The 24,292-nt window shown below is 41.3% G+C and overlaps 1 protein-coding gene across 9 annotated transcripts in view; it reads left to right on the forward strand.

Annotated features, from left to right (window-relative positions):
* The window catches only part of ppip5k1a (diphosphoinositol pentakisphosphate kinase 1a), a 144,086-nt gene that overhangs the window by 25,931 nt on the left and 93,863 nt on the right, over positions 1 to 24,292 (forward strand). For 8 of the 9 annotated variants that reach the window (XM_060912016.1, XM_060912017.1, XM_060912014.1 and 5 more), the window contains exons 2-6: positions 7,190 to 7,653; positions 11,087 to 11,282; positions 11,703 to 11,793; positions 13,862 to 13,947; positions 20,786 to 20,940. In XM_060912016.1, the coding sequence (XP_060767999.1) occupies positions 7,504 to 7,653; positions 11,087 to 11,282; positions 11,703 to 11,793; positions 13,862 to 13,947; positions 20,786 to 20,940 (678 nt within the window). In that variant the 5' untranslated portion in view covers positions 7,190 to 7,503. Of the gene's footprint in view, positions 1 to 6,214; positions 6,389 to 7,189; positions 7,654 to 11,086; positions 11,283 to 11,702; positions 11,794 to 13,861; positions 13,948 to 20,785; positions 20,941 to 24,292 lie in introns of all 9 variants that reach the window. The other variant, XM_060912015.1, reaches the window with a different exon arrangement.

A 24,292-nucleotide genomic window follows, 5' to 3' on the forward strand; every position in this document is an offset into this window, starting at 1 on the left:
AGACAATTCAGTTACGTTTCACCGGGTCTGGGACATGCGACAGAATGTCTGACGGCCAATTCCCTGCAGGCTACGAGAGCCAGTCGAGGTCTCCACCCTCTCCACCAAAAGATTTTCTGTTGACTCCATGTAACTCAGAGGGACAGATTTTTTGCGGGGGGGAGGGAAAGAAAAAGCAGGTTGTTAGGTATGCCCAATGTCACCTGAATAAGTAGGAACAGTATACATATTGCACTGAGTACAACCAGGGACTCCAGCAACTAACTATGACAGCATAACTAAAAGGGGAGAGCCAGAAGGTAACACAGGCACGAGGGAGCCCCGGGACATAAAGCAGCAGCCGCTACACCGTCAACAAACTCGAGTGAGCAAGCGAGTGGGGGACTGACCGCATCCATACATCCCAGTTTACCAAAACACTCTGTCTGAGGACCCTCCAGATCTACTCCCTTACCTCATAAACACCATTAACAAAAGGCTTGACTAAACAAATATGTTTTCAGCCTAGACTTAAATGCTGAGACTGTGTCTGATTCCTGAACATTACTTGGAAGGCTGTTCCATAACTGTGGGGCTTCGTAAGAAAAGGCTCTGCCCCCTGATGTAGCCTTCACTATACGAGGTACCAGCAGATAGCCTGCACCTTTTGATCTAAGTAGGCGTGGCGGGTCATAGAGGACCAGAAGTTCGCTCAGGTACTGTGGTGCGAGATCATTCAGTGCTTTAAAGGTCAATAGTAGTACTTTATAATCAATATGAAATTTGATTGGGAGCCAATGCAGTGTGGATAAGACAGGCGTGATGTGGTCATATTTTCTAGTTCTAGTAAGGACTCTTGCTGCTGCATTTTGAACTAACTGGAGCTTGTTTATGCACTTATTGGAACATCCAGACAGTAAGGCATTACAATAATCCAACCTGGAGGTAATGAAAGCATGGACTAGTTTTTCCGCGTCATGCAATGACATTAAATTTCTTATCTTTGCAACATTTCTGATTAGTCATTTAATAGATAGTTTTCACTGACGTCACGGCATTCCGGGGAACGCCCCCCCAGCTGCCATCTTGGAGGGCAAACAAAACGGACCATCGCCACTACCGGCAGAGTCCTGCACCGGGTCGGGTACCCACGGGTACCCGCGGACACGGGTGAAAAGTTGCCGAAATGGGCGGGTTTTTAACGTTCCGAAATTTTACGGGTGGGTATGCGGGCGGGCAGGTTAAAATACGGGTGGGTAGCCCGGGTAGCATGTGACTCAAAATGGTAATAATTTCAGTAGGCTTTTTTATTTTTTTAATCTATCGTAGGCCTATTTTCTTATCGCAGCAGTCCAGGCGACGCAGCTATTTCGTCACTTTGCCGCTACTGCGTCTGTAGCAACAGCATGTCTGAGCAGATCAAAGCAAAGTTGTCTAGCGGTGCGTATACAATAGTTAACAACGACTCTTCCAGGGCAAAGTCTGATATCTGGATTAAATTTGGTTTAATAGCAGATGAAGATAATACAGTAACTGGATATGCAGCGTGCAAAGGATGTAAAAAAATACTGGCATACGACAGGTTGACTCTTTTTTTTGTTATAGCCTGCTGCTGCTGTCGTTTTCAGCTGTGTTAATTTTCCGGTACAGCACATGTTCTGCGCGTTTTCCAGTTACTATTACTATTACTTGCCTACACGAAATTTTGAAACAAAAAAAGAAAAACGTGAACGTGTAGCTATTGCCAGTTATGGCTTGACTATTTCCTAGGTCTATTGTTTGAAATCCCGTTGGCATCGCGCTTTTTTCAGTGGCGCATTTAAAAATAAAGTTCTCAGTGGGAATACTTTCGATTTGTCTGATTTTTCATGGGCACGGGTGGGTAACGGGTAGAATGTTAACGGGTCCAGGCGGGTACGGATTTAACTTTGAAATAACCACGGGTTAGTGGGTGGGTGGGTAATGCACTGTACGGATATGGGTGGGTGCGGGTCTCAAAAAATGGACCTGTGCAGGACTCTGACTACCGGCTACGTTATCTCGGAAGAATTTATGAAGTTGTATAGTCAGTTTTCTAAAATAAAGATCAATGTCGGCAAAATCAAGTAAACAGAAGTATATAGATACAATAGACGACATCTCACGACAACGGTATGCAGCCAAACTGGCCTTGATTGGGGGAATTGACCCCTACGAAGTGGACAAAGATGCATTTTCAAGTGACTATGCAGGGCTGCCAAAGCCTGAAACTGACTTCATCAAACTTTAAAGGCTGTCTGATATATACAACTTTATATATTCACAGCGCTCCTTTTGGCGGATGCCGCCTGAATCGCGCAGATCCGATTTTTTTTTTAGGGGGGGGCGTTGGGAGTGTCTGATTGTAATTTCAAAGTAAATTCTGTATTAAAATTACTAAATAAGCAAATCCGTTACAGTCCATGAAACAGGAAGTATAAGGATGAGAAAAAAACAGTTTAAATCGGGAAGCTGCGCACATTTGCACAGCCCGAGCGGTGTGCAGGACTGCGCAAATGTGCGCAGCTTCCCGATTTAAACTTTTTTTTTCTCATCCTTATACTTCCTGTTTCATGGACTGTAACGGATTTGCTTATTTAGTAATTTTAATACAGAATTTACTTTGAAATTATAATCAGACACTCCAACGCCCCCCCTAAAAAAAAACCCCGGATCTGCGCGATTCAGGCGGCATCCGCCAAAAGGCGCGCTGTTTGCATCCCAAACACAAATTAAAATCATACAGAATAGACCTAAAATGTTTTTCAAAAATGACCCTTGCGTGAGTGAAGTGACAAGTTTCAAATAGAAACGTGACAAACGAGCGATATTAAGTGTACATTACAATGTAAACGTACACTCAGCGGTTCCAGTTAGGCATTCTCCAGAGATTGTTCACATGATGTTTTGGTTTCCAAAAACAAACTTAAACACAATTGATTGTTTATTTAAACAACTTACCACTTATAAAATGATCAGAGCAGACTTTGCTGTGTTTGGAAGGCTAATAATCCTTGCGGTTGATTCTCGCGAGCCATAGATTTCTCCTTTGTATGCTGAGTTTCTTTGTTTGCTCGCCTTCGTGCTTCCGTACAGTGGGAATTCCATAAAAGCTCCGCTTGACTTCATCATCTGACCTATTACGACAGCCGTGAATACAACAGGTGTGCACCATTGGTAGCTTTAAATAGTAGTAATGTAACTATAAATGTAAATAATATATAAATGAATGTAACTCGTGCGCTACAATGTGTGCTCAGTGACCCGTACGGTAAGCTTGCCCTCCAAGATGGCCGCCACCAGGGAATCCCCGACTCTGTGACGTCATGTGAAAACTATCTATTGGACAATAAACACACATATACACTATACAGTATTTCACCTTAGCCAGTTAACTTTAAGCTTCACTCACAACCCGCTGTACGTGCTGCTACGGGCGGTCTATCGTAAAAAAAATTGACTTGCACAACACTTGCGTGCGTTCAGTGCCGTAGAAGGTCGCAGGCTGGCCGTAGAGACTTTTGGTCCTGCACATGCAAATTCTACGGGTCTTGCGACAAATCAAGAATGCATACACTACATACGGGTCCCGTACTCCTTTTGTACACCTGAACCAAGTCAGCAGCCATAGGAAAACCATAGAATAGTAGTGAATTGCAACATAAAATGAAGATTACACACTGAGTTGAAGTTTGGTTATTGATTCAGTTTATTATTAAGTTTGGTTACTTTTTACTTGTAACGGACAACAATTTTATCCAAAATAGTTTTTCCTGGCTTAGTCGATTTATTTCCATTTCACATGCATGCAGCTGTTGTAAAGTTCAGTGTGTTTGTGTAGAACAATCTCAGACTGGAGGATCATTACTCGATAATGTAGAAATCATAAAATAGAAATCTATAAAGTTTGTATGAAGAAAACAATAGGGTGCCAAGACTTTTGAACAGTACTGTGTTTGAGAATATTTATATGTCGGGTTTTTTTGTTATATCATCCACCTCTAGGTTAAAAAAAACAAACAGCTTGCGTCATGACAGACAGGATAATATTTGAGTTTAAAATTATTGTTTGGTGTGTAGGTTGTGGATGTTTTATACAGACTTGGCAACCTGTAACTGAATCAGTGCGGCCGGTCTGTCATGACGCAGCACAGGGGTTTTTTTTGTTGTTGTTGTTTGTTTGGTTTTTTTTTGTTTGTTTTTTAAATAAACCTGGAGGTGGATGATATATATGTGTAATATATAAAAAAGATGTATAAATATTTTGCACAGGACTGTGCTCCTCTGATAACAGAAACAAAGCTCCAGCTCTCTCTGCTCTTAATCTGTTCTGTTCTTTCAGGATTTATCGCGCATGTCGCTCCTTGTTGAGGTTTTTTTTTTTTTTATGCCTGAGTTGTTTGGAACCAATCTGGGTTTTCTGTGTCGAAAAAGGAAGCGGCTTCACCTTTAAGAAAATCAAACACTCATGAAGGCGCTGACTCGAATGCGAGCAGAAGAAAAAATAAAAGGAGATTCTTATGCAAACTCTTCCATCCTCACTTCCGACTTTCTGTTTTTGTAAAATACATTTTAAATACAATCGTGAATTTCTCTGGAGTTTTCAGGCTGAGCTCCTCTCTTCGTATTCTTTAACCACTCGTTTTCTCGTTGTTCTTGAAGCAATTCTTTCTATTTGTTAACGTTTTTCTTGATAGTGGGGAGACGGTAATGCCTTTTATCTATTTCTCTGTTTAAACAAGCAAAAACAGCGCAAAAATTAACCATATTGAAGACAGATTAAGTCTTGCTTGCATGAAAGACATTGTCTGTCTGACCCCGGCTGTAATTATCACGTGATGTGTGACGTCATGCACAGTGTTGGGCACGCTACTTTCAAAAAGTAATTAGTTATAGTTACGAGTTACTTTGTCATAAAAGTAACTAATTACCAGGGAAAGTAATTATTCCGTTACATTTTGTGTCCCCCCCCCCCCCAAAAAAAAATCTAATTCAATTAGTGTAATCATAATAAAAGTGAATGTTAAATGTGTTTAATGACTGAAATTGACACTTAACAGAACCAATTAATAACGTTATCTACACTATATTAATATTTTTGTGGGATAATGCGAGATAAGACATCTATCAAATTTAATATATTTTTGTAGTTATTAAAATTATGTTACTAATTACTGGCCACTGACGAGGACAAATGCTTTGTTCCTCGACATAATGTGCATTGCACGTAGACATTTTTGCCTTTTATTTCAAGTAATGAAAAGTAATGGCTGTATTTCCAGTTTGAACGCGCAGTGCTGGGCTGACCGCTCGCCATCGCTGTGTCTTCTCATTGAAAGTGTGCGCAGTAGTGCAGTAGGCGGAGCCTACCTACGTATGCTGTCCAAATCTACTCTGATTGGCTTACTATGCCGTTGTCTCGCGTCTCCCCGCCCCACACTAAAGCAGAGGAAAGAAAGGCTGAACGAGCAGCGTGCCAGATGAGAACAGCTTTAATAAAGTAACGCATAGTATTTTATTGTAAGTAATGGGAACGGCGTTATAACGATGTAAAAAGTAATTAGTTAGATTACTCGTTACTAAAAAAAGTAACGCCGTTAGTAACGCCGTTTATTTCTAACGCCGTTATTCCCATCACTGGTCATGCACAAGGGGTCTATAAACAGTACGCGTACCATATTACAACAGCGGGGGTATATAAAATAACTTGCAAAGCAGTAAATGAAACTGAGACTAAGAAAACAGCCAAGACATAATGGCGGATACGTAGTGAGGGAAGCTTTTAGGAACTGAAATAAAAGATCAAAAAGCCTAATTTTTGTGGTGCTAGTTCATAATAAATGCTCATTCTAACTTGCCCGGTCGGGTATGTCTGGGACATATCGCACTTGCCCGAATGCATGTTTCACTTGCCCCGGGCAATCGGGCAGTCCTTAATGTCGAGCCCTGTATATGCTTTGATGTTGAATCAATAATCTGAAAAAATATCCACATTACATCTCTCTATCACCAGTCATTTCAGATATTTCATACCATCATATTTGCATATGTTGTGTTTAATTTTGTGATGATGTGCAGTATCCTCCCCTATGTGACTCTTTGGCTGTTTACAATGATTGCAGTTTATTATTTTTACTAGTTTGGAATACTTTTATCATTTTGCATGGTCTTTGTAGGAGTGTGCAATTGTAACATAATAATTTCTTTGTATATGCAGTCATGGAGGAAAAAAAAGTACATCCTGAAAAATCAAGGTGTTGGAACGTCAAAGTCCAGAACTCAGCCTCTTCAAGATGCTGTGGTGGGATTTTAACAGAGCTGAGCATTAACAAATGCGCTCAAACATTAACGAACTGAAGCAATTTTGTCAAGAAGAATTCTCCAAAATGATGTAAGAGACTGATAAACCCATCCAGAAAATGTTAGTTGTTGTTATAAAGGTACTTAAAGGTTTGTTTTTTGCTAAACATGGTTTCAAATGTTATGGACTTTTATCGAGTATACTTACTTAGTTTTACCCACCTGGTTTCTAAATATTGGTTTACGTTTTTTCTTTTTTCTTTTTCTTTTTTTTTGGGGGGGATGACTATAAATTGACATATGATGTTTTTTTTTGTTGTTTATTTTTAGAAGTTGGTGAGGAGTAAGCAATTGTTAATTCGGCCCTGATTTAATAGAAACATAGAATTGAAGGAGGGTGTACTTTTTTTTTTCCTCCATGACCGTGGACACTTACAGTGCTCTTTATGCACATGATACTTTTAAAATTTTTGTCATAATGCACTCAAGTTATGGCACGCTCTAGTACATCTTTTGCTTTGAAGGGTTTGAATTTGCCACAAGCTCTTTTGGGAACTTTAAATTTTATATTGTATGATTTTTAAATTAATTTGCATTCTTAAAAACGCTCCAAACCAGTTCAGATCACGCGCTATTCTGAAGTGTAAAGTGTTGGTGTGGCATAGAGGAAGCTGGAAAGTGTGTGTTTTTTATTTTGTGTATAGTGTTTGCTGATGCAAAAGTGTTAAGCGTGAAAGAATTATAATCACGATGGATGGTTTTAAAATTGTCCCTGTTTCAAACTGCCGGACCACCCGCTGTCCGGCTGAAGTCGGACTGATGCATACAAGTGTACACTGTTGTTATTATTATGAGTTTCCTCATAAGCTCTAACTCTGTTTCTTATTCGCAGCTAACAATTTATTGCTGTTCTCTCGAAAACAAGGCTGCTTTGTGCTTGGGAGCACTGGTATGATTCGTTGTGAAGCTTGCTCAAGGAAAACATCTGAAAAATCCAATCCAGATCATCCAGTTTGCTTGGCTCAGCTTCTTCACCTGCATCCACAAGTACTCATTTCTCAAGCAACCTCACAGACTGCAGGTTGTTCAGACTGGGCAAAGCCGTACCCGTGGCCTGTGCCCCTGTAACGCCCCAGCGGCGGCCCACGCTGAGTGTTGGCGTGCGATGGCGCGGCGGGACTCTGATAGTTGCCGCTGTGGACTGTGATGTCAGAGCCCAGCAGCCCGGGTGAGAGCCAGCGTGGCGCTCCCAAATTCTTCGTGGGCTGCGACGAGGATGAGAGCGAGGGCCTGGACGGCTACGGCAGCATGACGACAGACATGGAGCTGTACGAGGATGACCTGGAGGCTGACTCGGTGAGGATCGCTCATGAGCTCTTGGTTTCTTGTTCCTTTTTCTGAGCTTTCTTTATAAATTAATAACAAGGTGGCATGGTGACATTTTAGATGGGAGGGAAACAGTCTGTCAATGACTTAGTAAAGAAACAATTACAACCCCGATTCCAAAAAAGTTGGGGTAAATTGTAAATAAAAACGGAATGCAATAATTTACAAATGTCAAAAACTGATATTGTATTCACAATAGAACATAGACAACATATCAAATGTCGAAAGTGAGACATTTTGAAATTTCATGCCAAATATTGGCTCATTTGAAATTTCATGACAGCAACACATCTCAAAAAAGTTGGGACACGGGCAATAAGAGGCTGGAAAAGTTAAAGGTACAAAAAAGGAACAGCTGGAGGACCAAATTGCAACTCATTAGGTCAATTGGCAATAGGTCATTAACATGACTGGGTATAAAAAGAGCATCTTGGAGTGGCAGCGGCTCTCAGAAGTAAAGATGGGAAGAGGATCACCAATCCCCCTAATTCTGCGCCGACAAATAGTGGAGCAATATCAGAAAGGAGTTCGACAGTGTAAAATTGCAAAGAGTTTGAACATATCATCATCTACAGTGCATGATATCATCAAAAGATTCGGAGAATCTGGAAGAATCTGTGTGCGTAAGGGTCAAGGCCGGAAAACCATACTGGGTGCCCGTGATCTTCGGGCCCTTAGACGGCACTGCATCACATACAGGCATGCTTCTGTATTGGAAATCACAAAATGGGCTCAGGAATATTTCCAGAGAACATTATCTGTGAACACAATTCACCGTGCCATCCGCCGTTGCCAGCTAAAACTCTATAGTTCAAAGAAGAAGCCGTATCTAAACATGATCCAGAAGCGCAGACGTCTTCTCTGGGCCGAGGCTCATTTAAAATGGACTGTGGCAAAGTGGAAAACTGTTCTGTGGTCGGGCGAATCAAAATTTGAAGTTCTTTATGGAAATCAGGGACGCCGTGTCATTCGGACTAAAGAGGAGAAGGACGACCCAAGTTGTTATCAGCGCTCAGTTCAGAAGCCTGCATCTCTGATGGTATGGGGTTGCATTAGTGCGTGTGGCATGGGCAGCTTACACATCTGGAAAGACACCATCAATGCTGAAAGGTATATCCAGGTTCTAGAGCAACATATGCTCCCATCCAGACGACGTCTCTTTCAGGGAAGACCTTGCATTTTCCAACATGACAATGCCAAACCACATACTGCATCAATTACAGCATCATGGCTGCGTAGAAGAAGGGTCCGGGTACTGAACTGGCCAGCCTGCAGTCCAGATCTTTCACTCATAGAAAACATTTGGCGCATCATAAAACGGAAGATACGACAAAAAAGACCTAAGACAGTTGAGCAACTAGAATCCTACATTAGACAAGAATGGGTTAACATTCCTATCCCTAAACTTGAGCAACTTGTCTCCTCAGTCCCCAGACGTTTACAGACTGTTGTAAAGAGAAAAGGGGATGTCTCACAGTGGTAAACATGGCCTTGTCCCAACTTTTTTGAGATGTGTTGTTGTCATGAAATTTAAAATCACCTAATGTTTCTCTTAAAATGATACATTTTCTCAGTTTAAACATTTGATATGTCATCTATGTTCTATTCTGAATAAAATATGGAATTTTGAAACTTCCACATCATTGCATTCCGTTTTTATTTACAATTTGTACTTTTGTCCCAACTTTTTTGGATTCGGGGTTGTAAAAGAAGCATTTCACACATTTATTACAGCAGAGTTAGGGTTGAGCAATGCATTATCTCATGGGGTCTCGTTAATTTGCGTAGTGGTCAGCACTGTCGCCTCATAGCAAGAAGGTTCCGGGTTCAAACCCCATGGCCGACGAGTTGGCATGTTCTCCCCGTGTCTACTCTGGGTGCTACGGTTTCCCCGGTTCAAAGACATGCAGATTAGGTAAAAATACCCAGCTAGTGGGGTTGCACACGCCAAGTGCAACTTGGTGCCGGTCCCAAGCTCGGAATGACTGGGGGAGGGTTGCATCAGGAAGGGCATCTGGTGTAAAAATCCATGCCAAAGGGGTTGAAAATCAATTAGAGCTTTGCCCTGTATCCTTCCCCTGTCACAAACTATGTGATCTATGTGACAAGACAAATAAAATTAAACTTAATGGCATCATAAGAATGATATGGGTCAAACTGTACAACACACCCTTTGAAGCAGACAGCAAGCTTCATTTGTGCACTGGAGGGAGTCTCGAGTATCAGTGATTCGTAATCGTCGGTAAATTTTACGCCATTGGGAAAGTCTTCAACATGGAGCGTTTTGGATTTTCTGGTTTCTTGGTAATTTGTCAGGCTGCAATTTTTCGTCTTAGAGTGAGAGGGGAAAACAAGATTGACAGGAAACAACTCCGTGTTTCCTCTACCATTATTTTGGTACACACGTACATGCATTTTTAGGTCTGAAAAAGACAAGTGCAGTTCTGTTGTAAAAATTGTTCTAGTTATTGTTCTAAAATAAATCTGAAGACTTAAATATGACTCCTTTAACTGTTTGTTCAGGTCCAAATGCTCTGTAATAGGAGCCGTGGGAGGGGTCCTGCAGGTGACCATCCTCATCCAGCATCCCCCCAACCAGTAAACTTAGGAGAAACATTGCAACTGTTTATAAGTTTATATTATAAGTGATAACTGGAACTGTTTTACAATAATTTCAAAACATTAAATGTAACTATAATGTATTATTATCCATCCATTATCTCTAGCCGCTTTATCCTGTTCTACAGGGTCGCAGGTAAGCTGGAGCCTATCCCAGCTGACTACAGGCGAAAGGCGGGGTACACCCTGGACAAGTCGCCAGGTCATCACAGGGCTGACACATAGACACAGACAACCATTCACACTCACATTCACACCTACGGTCAATTTAGAGTCACCAGTTAACCTAACCTGCATGTCTTTGGACTGTGGGGGAAACCGGAGCACCCGGAGGAAACCCACGCGGACACGGGGAGAACATGCAAACTCCGCACAGAAAGGCCCTCGCCAGCCACGGGGCTCGAACCCGGACCTTCTTGCTGTGAGACGACAGCGCTAACCACTACACCACCGTGCCGCCCATGTATTATTATTATTATTATTATTGTCTTTTTTTTTTGATTAAATAAAAAAGGTCACCATAAATTGCTGTCTAAGGGGAATAAAACATCACATTTCCTCTAACATCATTTCTTCCATGTTCAAGGTAATATGCTGTAAGTGCTTCTATTCTCTTGAGACCTATATTTTAAATGACTGCATAGTTGAAAAGCTGGCAGCGTCAGCATCCCTGGTAGTACGGGAATAATGCAACTTGGTAATAACTACTCATGGTTTGTAGTGTAACGCTGAGGTTTGTGTGCTCCACCCTTTTTACCCCTCGTCACTGATCCGCTCTGTACAGCCTCCGGAGCGTCAGATCGTGGTAGGGATCTGCTGTATGATGAAGAAGTCCAAGTCTAAGCCCATGACGCAGATACTGGAGCGTCTGTGCAAGTTTGAGTACATCACTGTGGTCATCTTCCCTGAGGACGTCATACTCAACGAGCCGGTGGAGAAATGGCCCCTCTGTGATTGCCTCATCTCTTTTCACTCAAAAGGTGACTGCTTTTGCGTGATGTAGGATCAGTCTTACCTTCCTTAACCTTTTATTTATTTATTAACTTTTTTCTCGAGTTTCATTTATTTCCAGTCCATTATCTATAAGGCGTCACCAGTGTTAGAGTACTACCAGTCTGTAGTTTATATTTCCTCCCATGAGGTGCTATTTAATCATCATCAGCATGAAGCTAAACCTCAAAAGATGAATCGGACCTAAATCAGACACAGACACTTCCTCCAGCGCTATTGTTCGTCTAACCTCCAGACTGACTTTGTAAATGTGGAAAGATTCAGCTGTAAACCTTTTTGTAAAGTACTGCCATGTTTGCTATAATCAGTCTCATGCAGTTTATCCTTTTTCTCATTTGCCCTTTTATTTTATTTTTTTCTTCAAAACTTCCTTTTTCTATTTGCTGAAGGTTTCCCTTTGGATAAGGCTGTGAGTTACGCCAAACTCCGTAACCCACTGCTGATCAACGACCTTAATATGCAGTACTACATACAGGACAGGTATGACTGAAACACCTCCATATACTGTACACTACCGTTCAAAAGTTTGGGGTCACTTTGAAATGTCCTTATTTTTGAAAGAAAAGCACTGTTCTTTTCAATGAAGATCACTTTAAACTAATCAGAAATCCACTCTATACATTGCTAATGTGGTAAATGACTATTCTAGCTGCAAATGTCTGGTTTTTGGTGCAATATCTCCATAGGTGTATAGAGGCCCATTTCCAGCAACTACTGTATCACTCCAGTGTTCTAATGGTACAATGTGTTTGCTCATTGCCTCAGAAGGCTAATGGAGGATTAGAAAACCCTTGTACAATCATGTTAGCACAGCTGAAAACAGTTTAGCTCTTTAGAGAAGCTATAAAACTGACCTTCCTTTGAGCAGATTGAGGCCAAGTTTACATTAGACCGTATCTGTCTCGTTTTCTTCGCGGATGCACTGTCCGTTTACATTAAACCGCCTGGAAACGCCGGGAAACGGGAATCCGCCAGCGTCCACGTATTCAATCTAGATCGTGTCTGATCCGGTGCTGTGTAAACATTGAGATACGCGGATACGCTGTGCTGAGCTCTAGCTGACGTCGTCATTGGACAACGTCACTGTGACATCCACCTTCCTGATTCGCTGGCGTTGGTCATGTGACGCGACTGCTGAAAAACGGCGCGGACTTCCGCCTTGTATCACCTTTCATTAAAGAGTATAAAAGTATGAAAATACTGCAAATACTGATGCAAATACTGCCCATTGTGTAGTTATGATTGTCTTTAGGCTTGCCATCCTTCCACTTGCAAGTGGTAAGTGATATGCACTGAGATCACACACACAGCGGCTCAGTCCCGAATCACAGCTTGTGCACTTCACTCGCGCGCTCTGTGAACTGCGCAGGGCCAGAATGCGCACCCTCCAGAGGGCACTCGCTGTTCAGGGCGGAGTGATTTGGAGCGCAGGATGCCTGCGGAGCCGAGCGTATCCATGTATTGGTGTTCCTGTGTGCACGCAAATCGTGTATTGGTGTTGCTGTGTGCACACTAATCGTTTTAAAAACGTTAATCTGATGATCCGCTGATATGGTCTAATGTAAACATGGGTTGAGTTTCTGGAGCATCACATTTGTGGGGTCGATTAAATGCTCAAAATGGTCAGAAAAATGTCTTGACTATATTTTCTATTCATTTTACAACTTATGGCGGTAAATAAAAGTGTGACTTTTCATGGAAAACACAAAATTGTCTGGGTGACCCCAAACTTTTGAACGGTAGTGTAGGTAGTGCGATCAGTTGTTATCGATAGCAAATTCGTGCAAAGCTAATCAAATCTGATTTTTGTCCTAGCTGTAATGGCAGCAAATATTTTCTGCAGTCTAAATGGCAATGAAATGTATTTTCAATCAGCCATTTTTTTTTTTAATTAAATGTCTGGTTTTTTTTTTTTTTTAAACCATTCAATGTGTGCCTTTCTTGTCATCAAAAATCTTGGTACGTTGTGCCAAAATAAAAAATCATAAATGGGCCAGGTCATAGGAGGGAACACTGTGGGATTGAATCAGTGCCATTCCATGATTAGGAGCCAAGAGAGCAAACTTGGCCGGGCTCTCTTTGTAGAAGGGATTGCATGCACTCTCTTCCTTGTCAATCACAATGACAAACATGGAAGAGGGCAGATAGCACTTTCGTGTGTGTGTGTGTGTGTTACACTGCTCTGTGACATACCGCAGCATGAGCAACAGTTTGAAAACATGTGGTGAAGTCGTTGTCAGAACTGTAACATTGACCTTATATGAAACATCATCCATGGTGAAATCTTGGTGTTGGTAGCTAGCAAGCTAGCTTGTTTATATATTCTTAAATTACTCAGCATAAACTGGCGTGTGTCCAGTGTCGATGTGTTCCAAAACCAGATTTGTGTCATTCGTAATTTACAGTGTAAAAACTAAAAAATCAGATTTTCCCTGTTCTGTGAGCAAAGCCTTCGTAACCCACTTCTAATCTCCTAGTTCACTGTTTGTTTATACTGCTGTCATGAAGACTGAAGGTGTGGCAGCTGTCTTTTGTAATGTTTCTTCAGGAGGGAGGTGTATCGCATCCTGCAGGAGGAGGGAATCGACCTACCGCGCTACGCTGTGCTGAACAGGGACCCAGACAAACCTGATGGTACGTCAATGTGAGACCTTTGGATGCCTTTCTGAGTTTCTGGGCTCAATCAAAATATGCAGTTAAACATTCATGACAGTGGGAAGGCTAATAAATAACAGCGCTTTGGCAGAGGAACATCCTGTTCTGTCTCAGCTTTATTTTAGTGCTGGCCTCTATAAATAGCTACTAATGTAGAGCAGTTAGGCCTGGGACACATAAATTACTTTGTGGAATAATGTGGCTGTCAGGCCTCTATTAACCCCACGAGTGCTGACTGTAGCTCTTAGCACCATCCTGCAGAGATCCATTCAAGATCAACACTTCTCCAGATCAATGTTCTCAGAAGCAGTGGGGTGTTAAAACTACGTGTTCGGTTAAAAATAACGTCTGGAGAAGAATAGATCTCAGGACCCATGCCTTTAGTAGCTGTACCCTCTCAATTCCTGATTTATCCCGTTTATTTTATACGAATGTGTAATTCGGTAGCATAAGGGCAGTTCCATGGTAAGGTCTAGTGTCCTAATACACTGTGAAATCACAGCCATAACCCGCTATGTATCTTTAATATGGAAACGTATATCTTGTGTTTATACACGGATCTACATTACACCATGATGCAGTATGCAAACTGTCTCTCTGAAGGTAACAAATGTCTTGTCTAACACTGGAATTGTGCATAATCTAGTTAGTTATGTGCCACACCTTTTGGATATTGCTTTGTTGCAATGTCGTCAGAATAGATAATTGATCAAGTACAGAGCGGTATTAAAACAGATACGCAGAACCTTTATTTTTAAAATAAATTTCTGATTGGATAGTATCTCCACCCTTGACTCTTGTATGCTGCATAAATGGGAATAAAAAAAATATTTTTGAGAGTTAAAATCGATCACAAAGTTGGCATTCAAGCTGCCCTGCCGAGCCAGCCAGTCCTGAGTGTGTTACGTCACAGCGGGAACCGGTTTTAAGGCCGAGGCCTTTTACAGCTATAGACCAAAGTCATATAAATAAAAATGTATGATGAAAGTAAGAAATACTGTTACCGATTTGCTCAACTAAGACTGATTTGACTTCACTGATTGTGGGTTGACTCTCATTAAAACATGCATGCATTTTCACTGATAAAACATAAAAGGCTCATTAAATAATCAGATGAACTGAGACAATCACATTCTGAAGCAAATTAAATAATCTTAAGTACACAATACAAGTTACATATATTAATCTAATTTTGTTGTTTTATATCCAAATGAGAGTCAGAGCTTAACCATCTGCGTTCTCACTTCTTGAAGGCCGATCTTGTGGCCGATTGTTTTGAAACAATCTGACTTTCAGTTGTTCATTCAGCTCTCCGTTCATTCGCTTCTTCCACATAAGGGCGAGATGGCAGCGATATTCAGTTTAGAAATAAGACGGCTGGTCCACTCATTCTCCATTCTCTCCATTACTGAGTACTCTGCCATTACTGCTCAGCTCAGGCAATTACTAAAACCCAGGACGGAACGGAACATCACCGGTTTTAGCAACAACCGCGGGGAGGTCACTGCCCGAGCGATATGTCCCGTTCCGGGTTTTACCAACAACCCTTGACTCACACTCCAGGAGAACTGGTGCAACTGAACTTACTTTCCTTTTCAAAAAAAATAAATGCCTTCCTTTCCTTGTAGTTTTCTTTAATTGTTGGTACTGCACCCTCTTTCAATATGGGCTTATAGCCAACGCTCCTCAACAGATCAGAGGTCTCGTACGAGTCTTCAGTAAAATGTGCAGAGGAGAGACCACTTTGTAGGTGCCCAATGTGCCCGTGAACTTCTTGCAAAACGCGTCCAAATCTTTGCGGTTTGAAGATTCTTGGGCCATGAATGCAATGTAAATCCACCTTCTGTCGTGTTGCTGCACCGGCCAGCAACACATCTATGTGGCATGGCGATTAAATTAGCTCAAAATGGAAGCTCGAAGTTGCAGTCAGCTCTGTGTTTTAGTATAGCGGAAGTGGCGATGAGACCGCTTCCTGCTTTGACGTTATGGACGTCAAGGTCATTCACTCAGACCGCTACCGATATAAATCACTTTAATCGTAAAAATTACTATATTAGATTTATTGTTAACGCTTAAAACTCTTCCTGTGCCATTCTTGAGGTCTGAAGGCGTTTATAAACGAAAGTGAGGCCATGGTTCTGCGTATATGCTTTAAGCATAGGCTACAGATCATCTGACACTACTTGAACGTCACTTCTCACAGTCAAGGTACGATTATGTGGATATACGCTACAATTATTACAGTGAGATGGGTTTGGAGCACAGTGTTCAGTTTACAGTTCAGTCATAAATCTACTATCATGCCTGAACTGGAAAGCTACACAGAATACATCACTGATGGTTTGGTTATTATTTTATATTGATTTATTTACTCACTTACTTACCTGAGGGTTAAGAGTAAGTAAGTAATAGCTTTATGTCATTCTATTGAGGGTCAGACAACAATATCAGGAAATTTAGATAGCAGTCCCAGAGGTATAAGACAATTCAAAACAACAAGACATAGAACATCAAAACACAAAAACAGCAGATACGGGTAATAAAGCTGATCTCAAAGTGTGTCTACTTGTACAACTTTAAGTAGATGATTAGTTTTCGTATATGATAATGCCAGCCTTCATAGCAGTTGTTGTTTATTAACTATAAAATGTGCAAGAACAGATGTAAGCCTAAGTACGAGGGTAAGTCAAAAAGTTCTAAGACAGCTGTTATAATTTCGGAAGGAATTCAGAAAAGGAATCCAAAGAAGGAATTCTCCGATGGAAACATCGCTCACAGAAGAGTTTAGACTTAAATGGAGGATATGTAGAGAAATAGCTTTGTTATTGTCTTAGAACTTTTTGACTTACCCTTGTATGTAAATAGCATCGTTCTAATTGAGTTGCATTTCGATAAGTACAAGAAAACAGCAGTAATAGAGGAAAAGGCTCATAGGAGTAGTATGTGCATATACAGTGGTGCTTGAAAGTTTGTGAACCCTTTAGAATTTTCTGTATTTCTGCATAAATATGACCGAAAACATCACATTTTCACACAAGTCCTAAAAGTAGATAAAGAGAACCCAGTTAAACAAATGAGACAAAAATATTATACTTGGTCATTTATTTATTGATGAAAATGATCCAATATTACATATCTGTGAGTGGCAAAAGTATGTGAACCTCTAGGATTAGCAGTTAATTTGAAGGTGAAATTAGAGTCAGGTGTTTCCAATCAATGGGATGACAATCAGGTGTGAGTGGGCACCCTGTTTTATTTAAAGAACAGGGATCTATCAAAGTCTGATCTTCACAACACATGTTTGTGGAAGTGCATCATGGCACGAACAAAGGAGATTTCTGAGGACCTCAGAAAAAGCGTTGTTGATGCTCATCAGGCTGGAAAAGGTTACAAAACCATCTCTAAGGAGTTTGGACTCCACCAATCCACAGTCAGACAGATTGTGTACAAATGAAGGAAATTCAAGACCATTGTTACCCTCCCCAGGACTGGTCGACCAACAAAGATCACTCCAAGAGCAAGGCGTGTAATAGTCGGCGAGGTCACAAAGGACCCCAGGGGAACTTCTAAGCAACTGAAGGCCTCTCTCACATTGGCTAATGTTCATGAGTCCACCATCAGGAGAACACTGAACAACATTGGTGTGCATGGCAGGGTTGCAAAGAGAAAGCCACTGCTCTCCAAAAAGAACATTGCTGCTCGTCTGCAGTTTGCTAAAGATCACGTGGACAAGCCAGAAGGCTATTGGAAAAATGCTTTGTGGATGGATGAGACCAAAATAGAACATTTTGGTTTAAATGAGAAGTATTATGTTTGGAGAAAGGAAAACACTGCATTCCAGCATAAGAACCTTATCCCATCTGTGAAACATGGTGGGGGTAGTCTCATGGTTTGGGCTTGTTTTGCTGCATCTGGGCCAGGACGGCTTGCCATCATTGATGGAACAATGAATTCTGAATTATACCAGCGAATTCTAAAGGAAAATGTCAGGACATCTGTCCATGAAATTAAATCTCAAGAGAAGGTGGGTCATGCAGCAAAACAACAACCCTAAGCACACAAGTCGTTCTACCAAAGAATGGTTAAAGAAGAATAAAGTTAATGTTTTGGAATGGCCAATTCAAAGTCCTGACCTTAATCCAATCGAAATGTTGTGGAAGGACCTGAAGCAAGCAGTTCATATGAGGAAACCCACCAACATCCCAGAGTTGAAGCTGTTCTGTACGGAGGAATGGGCTAAAATTCCTCCAAGCCGGTGTGCAGGACTGATCAACAGTCACCGGAAACGTTTAATTGCAGTTATTGCTGCACAAGGGGGTCACACCAGATACTGAAAGCAAAGGTTCACATACTTTTGCCACTCACAGGTCTGTAATATTGGATCATTTTCCTCAGTAAATAAATGACCAAGTACAACCCCAATTCCAAAACAGTTGGTATGCTATGTAAACTGTAAATAAAAACTGAATATGATGATTTGCAAATAATGGAAACCCTATATTTCATTGAAAATAGTGCAAAGATAACAGATCAAATGTTGAAACTGAGAAATGTTATTGTTTTTTGAAAAATATATCCTCATTTTTGAATTTGGTGTCAGCAACACATTGCAAAAAAGTTAGGACAGGGGCATGTTTACCACTGTACAACCCTGATTCCAAAAAAGTTGGGACAAAGTACAAATTGTAAATAAAAATGGAATGCAATAATTTACAAATCTCCAAAACTGATATTGTATTCACAATAGAACATAGACAACATATCAAATGTCGAAAGTGAGACATTTTGAAATTTCATGCCAAATATTGGCTCATTTGAAATTTCATGACCGCAACACATCTCAAAAAAGTTGGGACACGGGCAATAAGAGGCTGGAAAAGTTAAAGGTACAAAAAAGGAACAGCTGGAGGACCAAATTGCAACTCATTAGGTCAATTGGCAATAGGTCATTAACATGACTGGGTATAAAAAGAGCATCTTGGAGTGACAGCGGCTCTCAGAAGTAAAGATGGGAAGAGGATCACCAATCCCCCTAATTCTGCGCCGACAAATAGTGGAGCAATATCAGAAAGGAGTTCGAACATATCATCTACAGTGCATAATATCATCAAAAGATTCAGAGAATCTGGAAGAATCTCTGTGCGTAAGGGTCAAGGCCGGAAAACCATACTAGGTGCCCGTGATCTTCGGGCCCTTAGACGGCACTGCATCACATACAGGCATGCTTCTGTACTGGAAATCACAAAATGGGCTCAGGAATATTTCCAGAGAACATTATCTGTGAACACAATTCACCGTGCCGTCCGCCGTTGCCAGCTAAAACTCTATAGTTCAAAGAAGCAGCCGTATCTAAACACGATCCAGAAGCGCAGACGTCTTCTCTGGGCCGAGGCTCATTTAAAATGGACTGTGGCAAAGTGGAAAACTGTTCTGTGGTCAGACGAATCAAAATTTGAAGTTCTTTATGGAAATCAGGGACGCCGTGTCATTCGGACTAAAGAGGAGAAGGACGACCCGAGTTGTTATCAGCGCTCAGTTCAGAAGCCTGCATCTCTGATGGTATGGGGTTGCATTAGTGCGTGTGGCATGGGCAGCTTACACATCTGGAAAGACCCCATCAATGCTGAAAGGTATATCCAGGTTCTAGAGCAACATATGCTCCCATCCAGACGACGTCTCTTTCAGGGAAGACCTTGCATTTTCCAACATGACAATGCCAAACCACATACTGCATCAATTACAGCATCATGGCTGCGTAGAAGAAGGGTCCGGGTACTGAACTGGCCAGCCTGCAGTCCAGATCTTTCACCCACAGAAAACGTTTGGCGCATCATAAAACGGAAGATACGACAAAAAAGACCTAAGACAGTTGAGCAACTAGAATCCTACATTAGACAAGAATGGGTTAACATTCCTATCCCTAAACTTGAGCAACTTGTCTCCTCAGTCCCCAGACGTTTACAGACTGTTGTAAAGAGAAAAGGGGATGTCTCACAGTGGTAAACATGGCCTTGTCCCAACTTTTTTGAGATGTGTTGTTGTCATGAAATTTAAAATCACCTAATTTTTCTCTTTAAATGATACATTTTCCCAGTTTAAATATTTGATATGTCATCTATGTTCTATTCTGAATAAAATATGGAATTTTGAAACTTCCACATCATTGCATTCCGTTTTTATTTACAATTTGTACTTTGTCCCAACTTTTTTGGAATCAGGGTTGTATTATTTTCAATGAAATATAGGGTTTCCATTATTTTGCAAATGTTCACATTCTGTTTTGATTTGTGTTTTACACAGTGTGCCAACTTTTTTTGGAATTGGGGTTGTATAATATTTTTGTCTCATTTGTTTAACTGGGTTCTCTTTATTTACTTTTAGGACTTGTGTGAAAATCTGGTGACGTTTTCGGTCATATTTATGTAGAAATATAGAAAATTCTAAAGGGTTCACAAACTTTCAAGCACCACTGTACATATGCTTAGATCGAAATAAACTGAGATGAGACCTTTTAGCCTTGAGTAACAATTTTACTGCCACATTCAAATCTACAGTTGTAATATCTAGTAGTATAGCAAACGGAAGAGCACAAGAAGGGTCTGGATGCAGAATTTATCTTTAACACTGACCCTTAGAGATAAGAAAACTACATGCAATACGAGTCACTGTTCCTAACTACTTTTAAACACAATTCCTATGGCTGTAAACCTGTTTAAAAGCTATTTAAGAAAATGCCTGGCTATACAAATACATTTCAGATTTAAAGCTCTGGAATAAAGAAGTTCAGAACATGAGTTCACGGTTTCATTTCTTTCAGAGTGTAACTTGGTTGAGGGGGAGGACCATGTGGAGGTGAACGGCGAGATCTTCCCCAAACCCTTTGTAGAGAAGCCAGTCTCAGCAGAAGATCACAATGTGTATATCTACTATCCGACCTCAGCTGGTGGAGGCAGCCAGCGCCTCTTCAGGAAGGTTTGTTTTTGTAGCGATCCCCAGCCACGTCCACATTTTTAACTCCATCGACTTCTAATCGGCACTTATCTCTGTGGAGGAGCGCATCACTCAGTCGAAAACAGATTCAGACTTTACTTAGTGTGAACCTATAAAATCCAGAAGAACAGGTTGATGGGTGGATCATCTGGACCAGTGTTTCTCAACCACAATTTTTTTTTCCAAATTTTTACTCGTAGTAGAGTACATGGTTACATCCGACGTCACGTCCGCCTGATTAAGCTACGGTCACACTACAGCTCGCGATACTTTGCAATGGGTTATTGATGAAGATGAGGCATTTTGGTGGCGATGCATGGCGATATACAGGTGAGCTAAAAGTTGTGGTCACATAGCAAGTGAACACTTGACTGTCACGTCAGATGCAGATACGGACGCTGTTTTCACAGACGCTTTGTGAAATATTATCATCATCACTGTCACGTTTGTTTCTAACCACGTTTACAACGCTGGTTAAATACACTACTTTATGATTGTGTTTGTTTTTTGCAAATATCACGCCTGCTAATAAACACTCTTCCTGCGCTTAGATCCGTCTACCGCCGTCTATCTTGTAGTGTCCTGATTCCGAGATCTTTAACCCAGCCACATATAAAAAGTTGTACTCCTCTATGCTCTTCCAGGTTTTCATCTGTGTCTCCGTGTAGAACGAGGTCTGCAGCACCAGGTAGTTTGAGATGTCAGAGAACTCAATGGATGGATAATTTTCCAACTCGTAGGAAAAATCCTTCTTTGTTAGCGTGTAAAGATCTAATCCCATTGAGTGGTTTCTATATCCACTTCTTTTGAGTGGACTTCTTGGTTTTAATAACTTGCTTGTTTGCTGAACACAAACATGGCAATAAGTTCTTGTGTTAATGGACCAGACTCCACTTTTGGATCATGAATCCCTTTTGCGTGAGAATGCCCTGCGTGCATGGTTTGGCTTCTGGCACATCCATACAGTTTTAAATACAATGCCTACAATTAAAAACAGTTTGTTTTTGTTGTATTTATTTAATTCCTGGACTCCATCTGTAACAGGGAGTGATGGTGCATCCCATTAATACACTTTACAATAGTTTATTAGAGTCTAATAGAATAGATGGGCCGAAATAATTAGGGCTCTTTTTTTTTTAATGGGCCCCGACTTGTTACAAGTATGAATAGGTGGGCCTTAAAGGTGCCCTTCCACCAAAAACGTTTAATACCGGCTCTTTTTGAAATACCATAGTTCACTCCAAGTTGCATATGCATGCTGCATGTGAAAATATACTTCTACTCCCATTCCCTGTATTAGCTTATGAAAGAAAATGGTCGGAAAAATGAGCGAATCTGAAAAAGCCCTACGAACTTACGTCGCTTCGAAAATTAGTATTCATGGCCTCGCCCACCTTGGCTTGCGACCGCCCACGGGAAGAAAGTTCGGATTTAAGTGCGAGGAGAGATAGCAGAGCCCATCTTGTCAGTAGCTAACGAAGAGGACCTAACAGCAAGTTGAAAACATGGCTGAACAAGTTCGTGCCTGTGTTATTTGTAGCAGTAACACATCAACGTTGCATTTCTTGCCCAAGATAGAAGAGGTGAAGAAGAAATGGTTGGAATTTATCTTTGGAACACCACCAGCGAAGTATAATGCAGCGTTAGTACTGCGTTCTGATCATTTCAACCACAGTGACTTTTCAAACTTCGGTGCCTTCAGTAGTGGTTTTGCTTCGAGGTTGTTTTTAATCCCTGGATCTGTACCGTCAAGACGATCAACTGCCAGCTCACAAGCTGTAAGTAAAACATGAACTTTTTGTTCGAAGGTTTTTGTTACAAAATAGCATGTTCATATTCTCCACGTTAGCATGCATGACATGGTCACAAGCGAGGCAGGGATGAGAGTTTTCCGCTTTTTCTGAGTAAAAAACAACCTTTTTATATTATGCCAAATCCGTTGAGAATTTTTTTTTATTAATTTCGGGGGGTTGGGGTATGTTCCTTCACGCTGTTCAAACTTTATTAACTCCAACGATGTTTACGCATTATTTGTAAGTCGCCATCTTTAGTCTCGTTTAAATCTCGTCGAATGTGATGTAAAATTCGTGTTATCTACATTGTTATTGGTCAAAACATCGATGTCGAGACCATAATAGCCAATCAAAACAGTTTTTACAAAGACACCCACATCCGCTTGTTCTGACCCACTGGAGGTAGCGTCACAGTGCTGTTAAGGCCTCTGCATGCTCTTGGGACAAGGCTTTCGCAGATAGCTTTTCGCAGACAGTTGTAATTTATCGTTGAGCGGGGAGTAATAGGCGTGCGCGATGTTATTCACTGCCACAACGCAAGGGGGCGCGAAGTCGCGAAATCGCTAGGAGTAGTTGGTGGGTGTGGTTAGTGGAGTGTTTATCCTCCGGTTACTTATAATGACTAGAACTGGAGTTGTATAGATGTACGTACTTCCTCACTTCCTCGATCAACCGCTCTTCGTGCTGCTCCATCTTCGCTCGTGTTTTTAAAAATGCCGGTCGTGAAAACAAAACAAACCGGGAAAGTAGGGAAGCGGAAGTGCGTGTACAGCGGATGTAGAGTGGACCAATCAGAGCCCTCTTGTCTGCGACGCTGTCTGCGAGGCTTCTGCGGTGGTCACAATTTTTGGGAGGTGCGCGCAGAGCGTCTGCGAAGGTGGGGGGGCTACGCAGACACTGTCTGCGACGCTATCTGCGAGGACTGGGTTGTCAGCATAAATTGGCCTTTAGCCAGTCAGAGGTAACACGTTTACATGTCATGAATATTAATTAGTAAGAGCTGAAATCCTGTCGTTCTCCCGCCACCCACTTCTCCACCAAACTAGAACAGCCTGAAACAGGAGAACCACAGCATTTTTTTTTTTCACCAAAACCGGCTCACAGGGCATTCATTCATACCAGAGACCACCGCACAATTAATGAAAAAACGATGCAATGAGACCTTTAAAGCAGAAAAGGTTGAGAACCCCTGATCTAGACCATATTCTTCCTTGCCGCTTGTTATTATGGAGCGTGTTGATCCTTTTGAAATGTCTAGGGTGGCATGTTTTAAGAAGTAATTTTGCCCTGATATTTTTGAAAGGTGATCACGTGTAATACCAAGTCCAATCCTTGTACGTTTGAATGTTCTGGGTTTGAACCTGACGGTTGACCTGGCAGGAGTTTCTGTGTGGAGTTTGCAAATTTTCCTCAGGGTGCTCTGGTTTCTTCCCAGAGTTCAAAGACATGTGGATTAGATCAGTTGGCTACTCTAAATTTCCCATAGGTGTGAATGTGAGCGTGAATAGCTGGTTAGCCCTGTAATCGACCAGCGACCTGTC

This window comes from Neoarius graeffei, chromosome 27, assembly GCF_027579695.1.
Source record: "Neoarius graeffei isolate fNeoGra1 chromosome 27, fNeoGra1.pri, whole genome shotgun sequence".
NCBI lineage: Eukaryota > Metazoa > Chordata > Actinopteri > Siluriformes > Ariidae > Neoarius > Neoarius graeffei.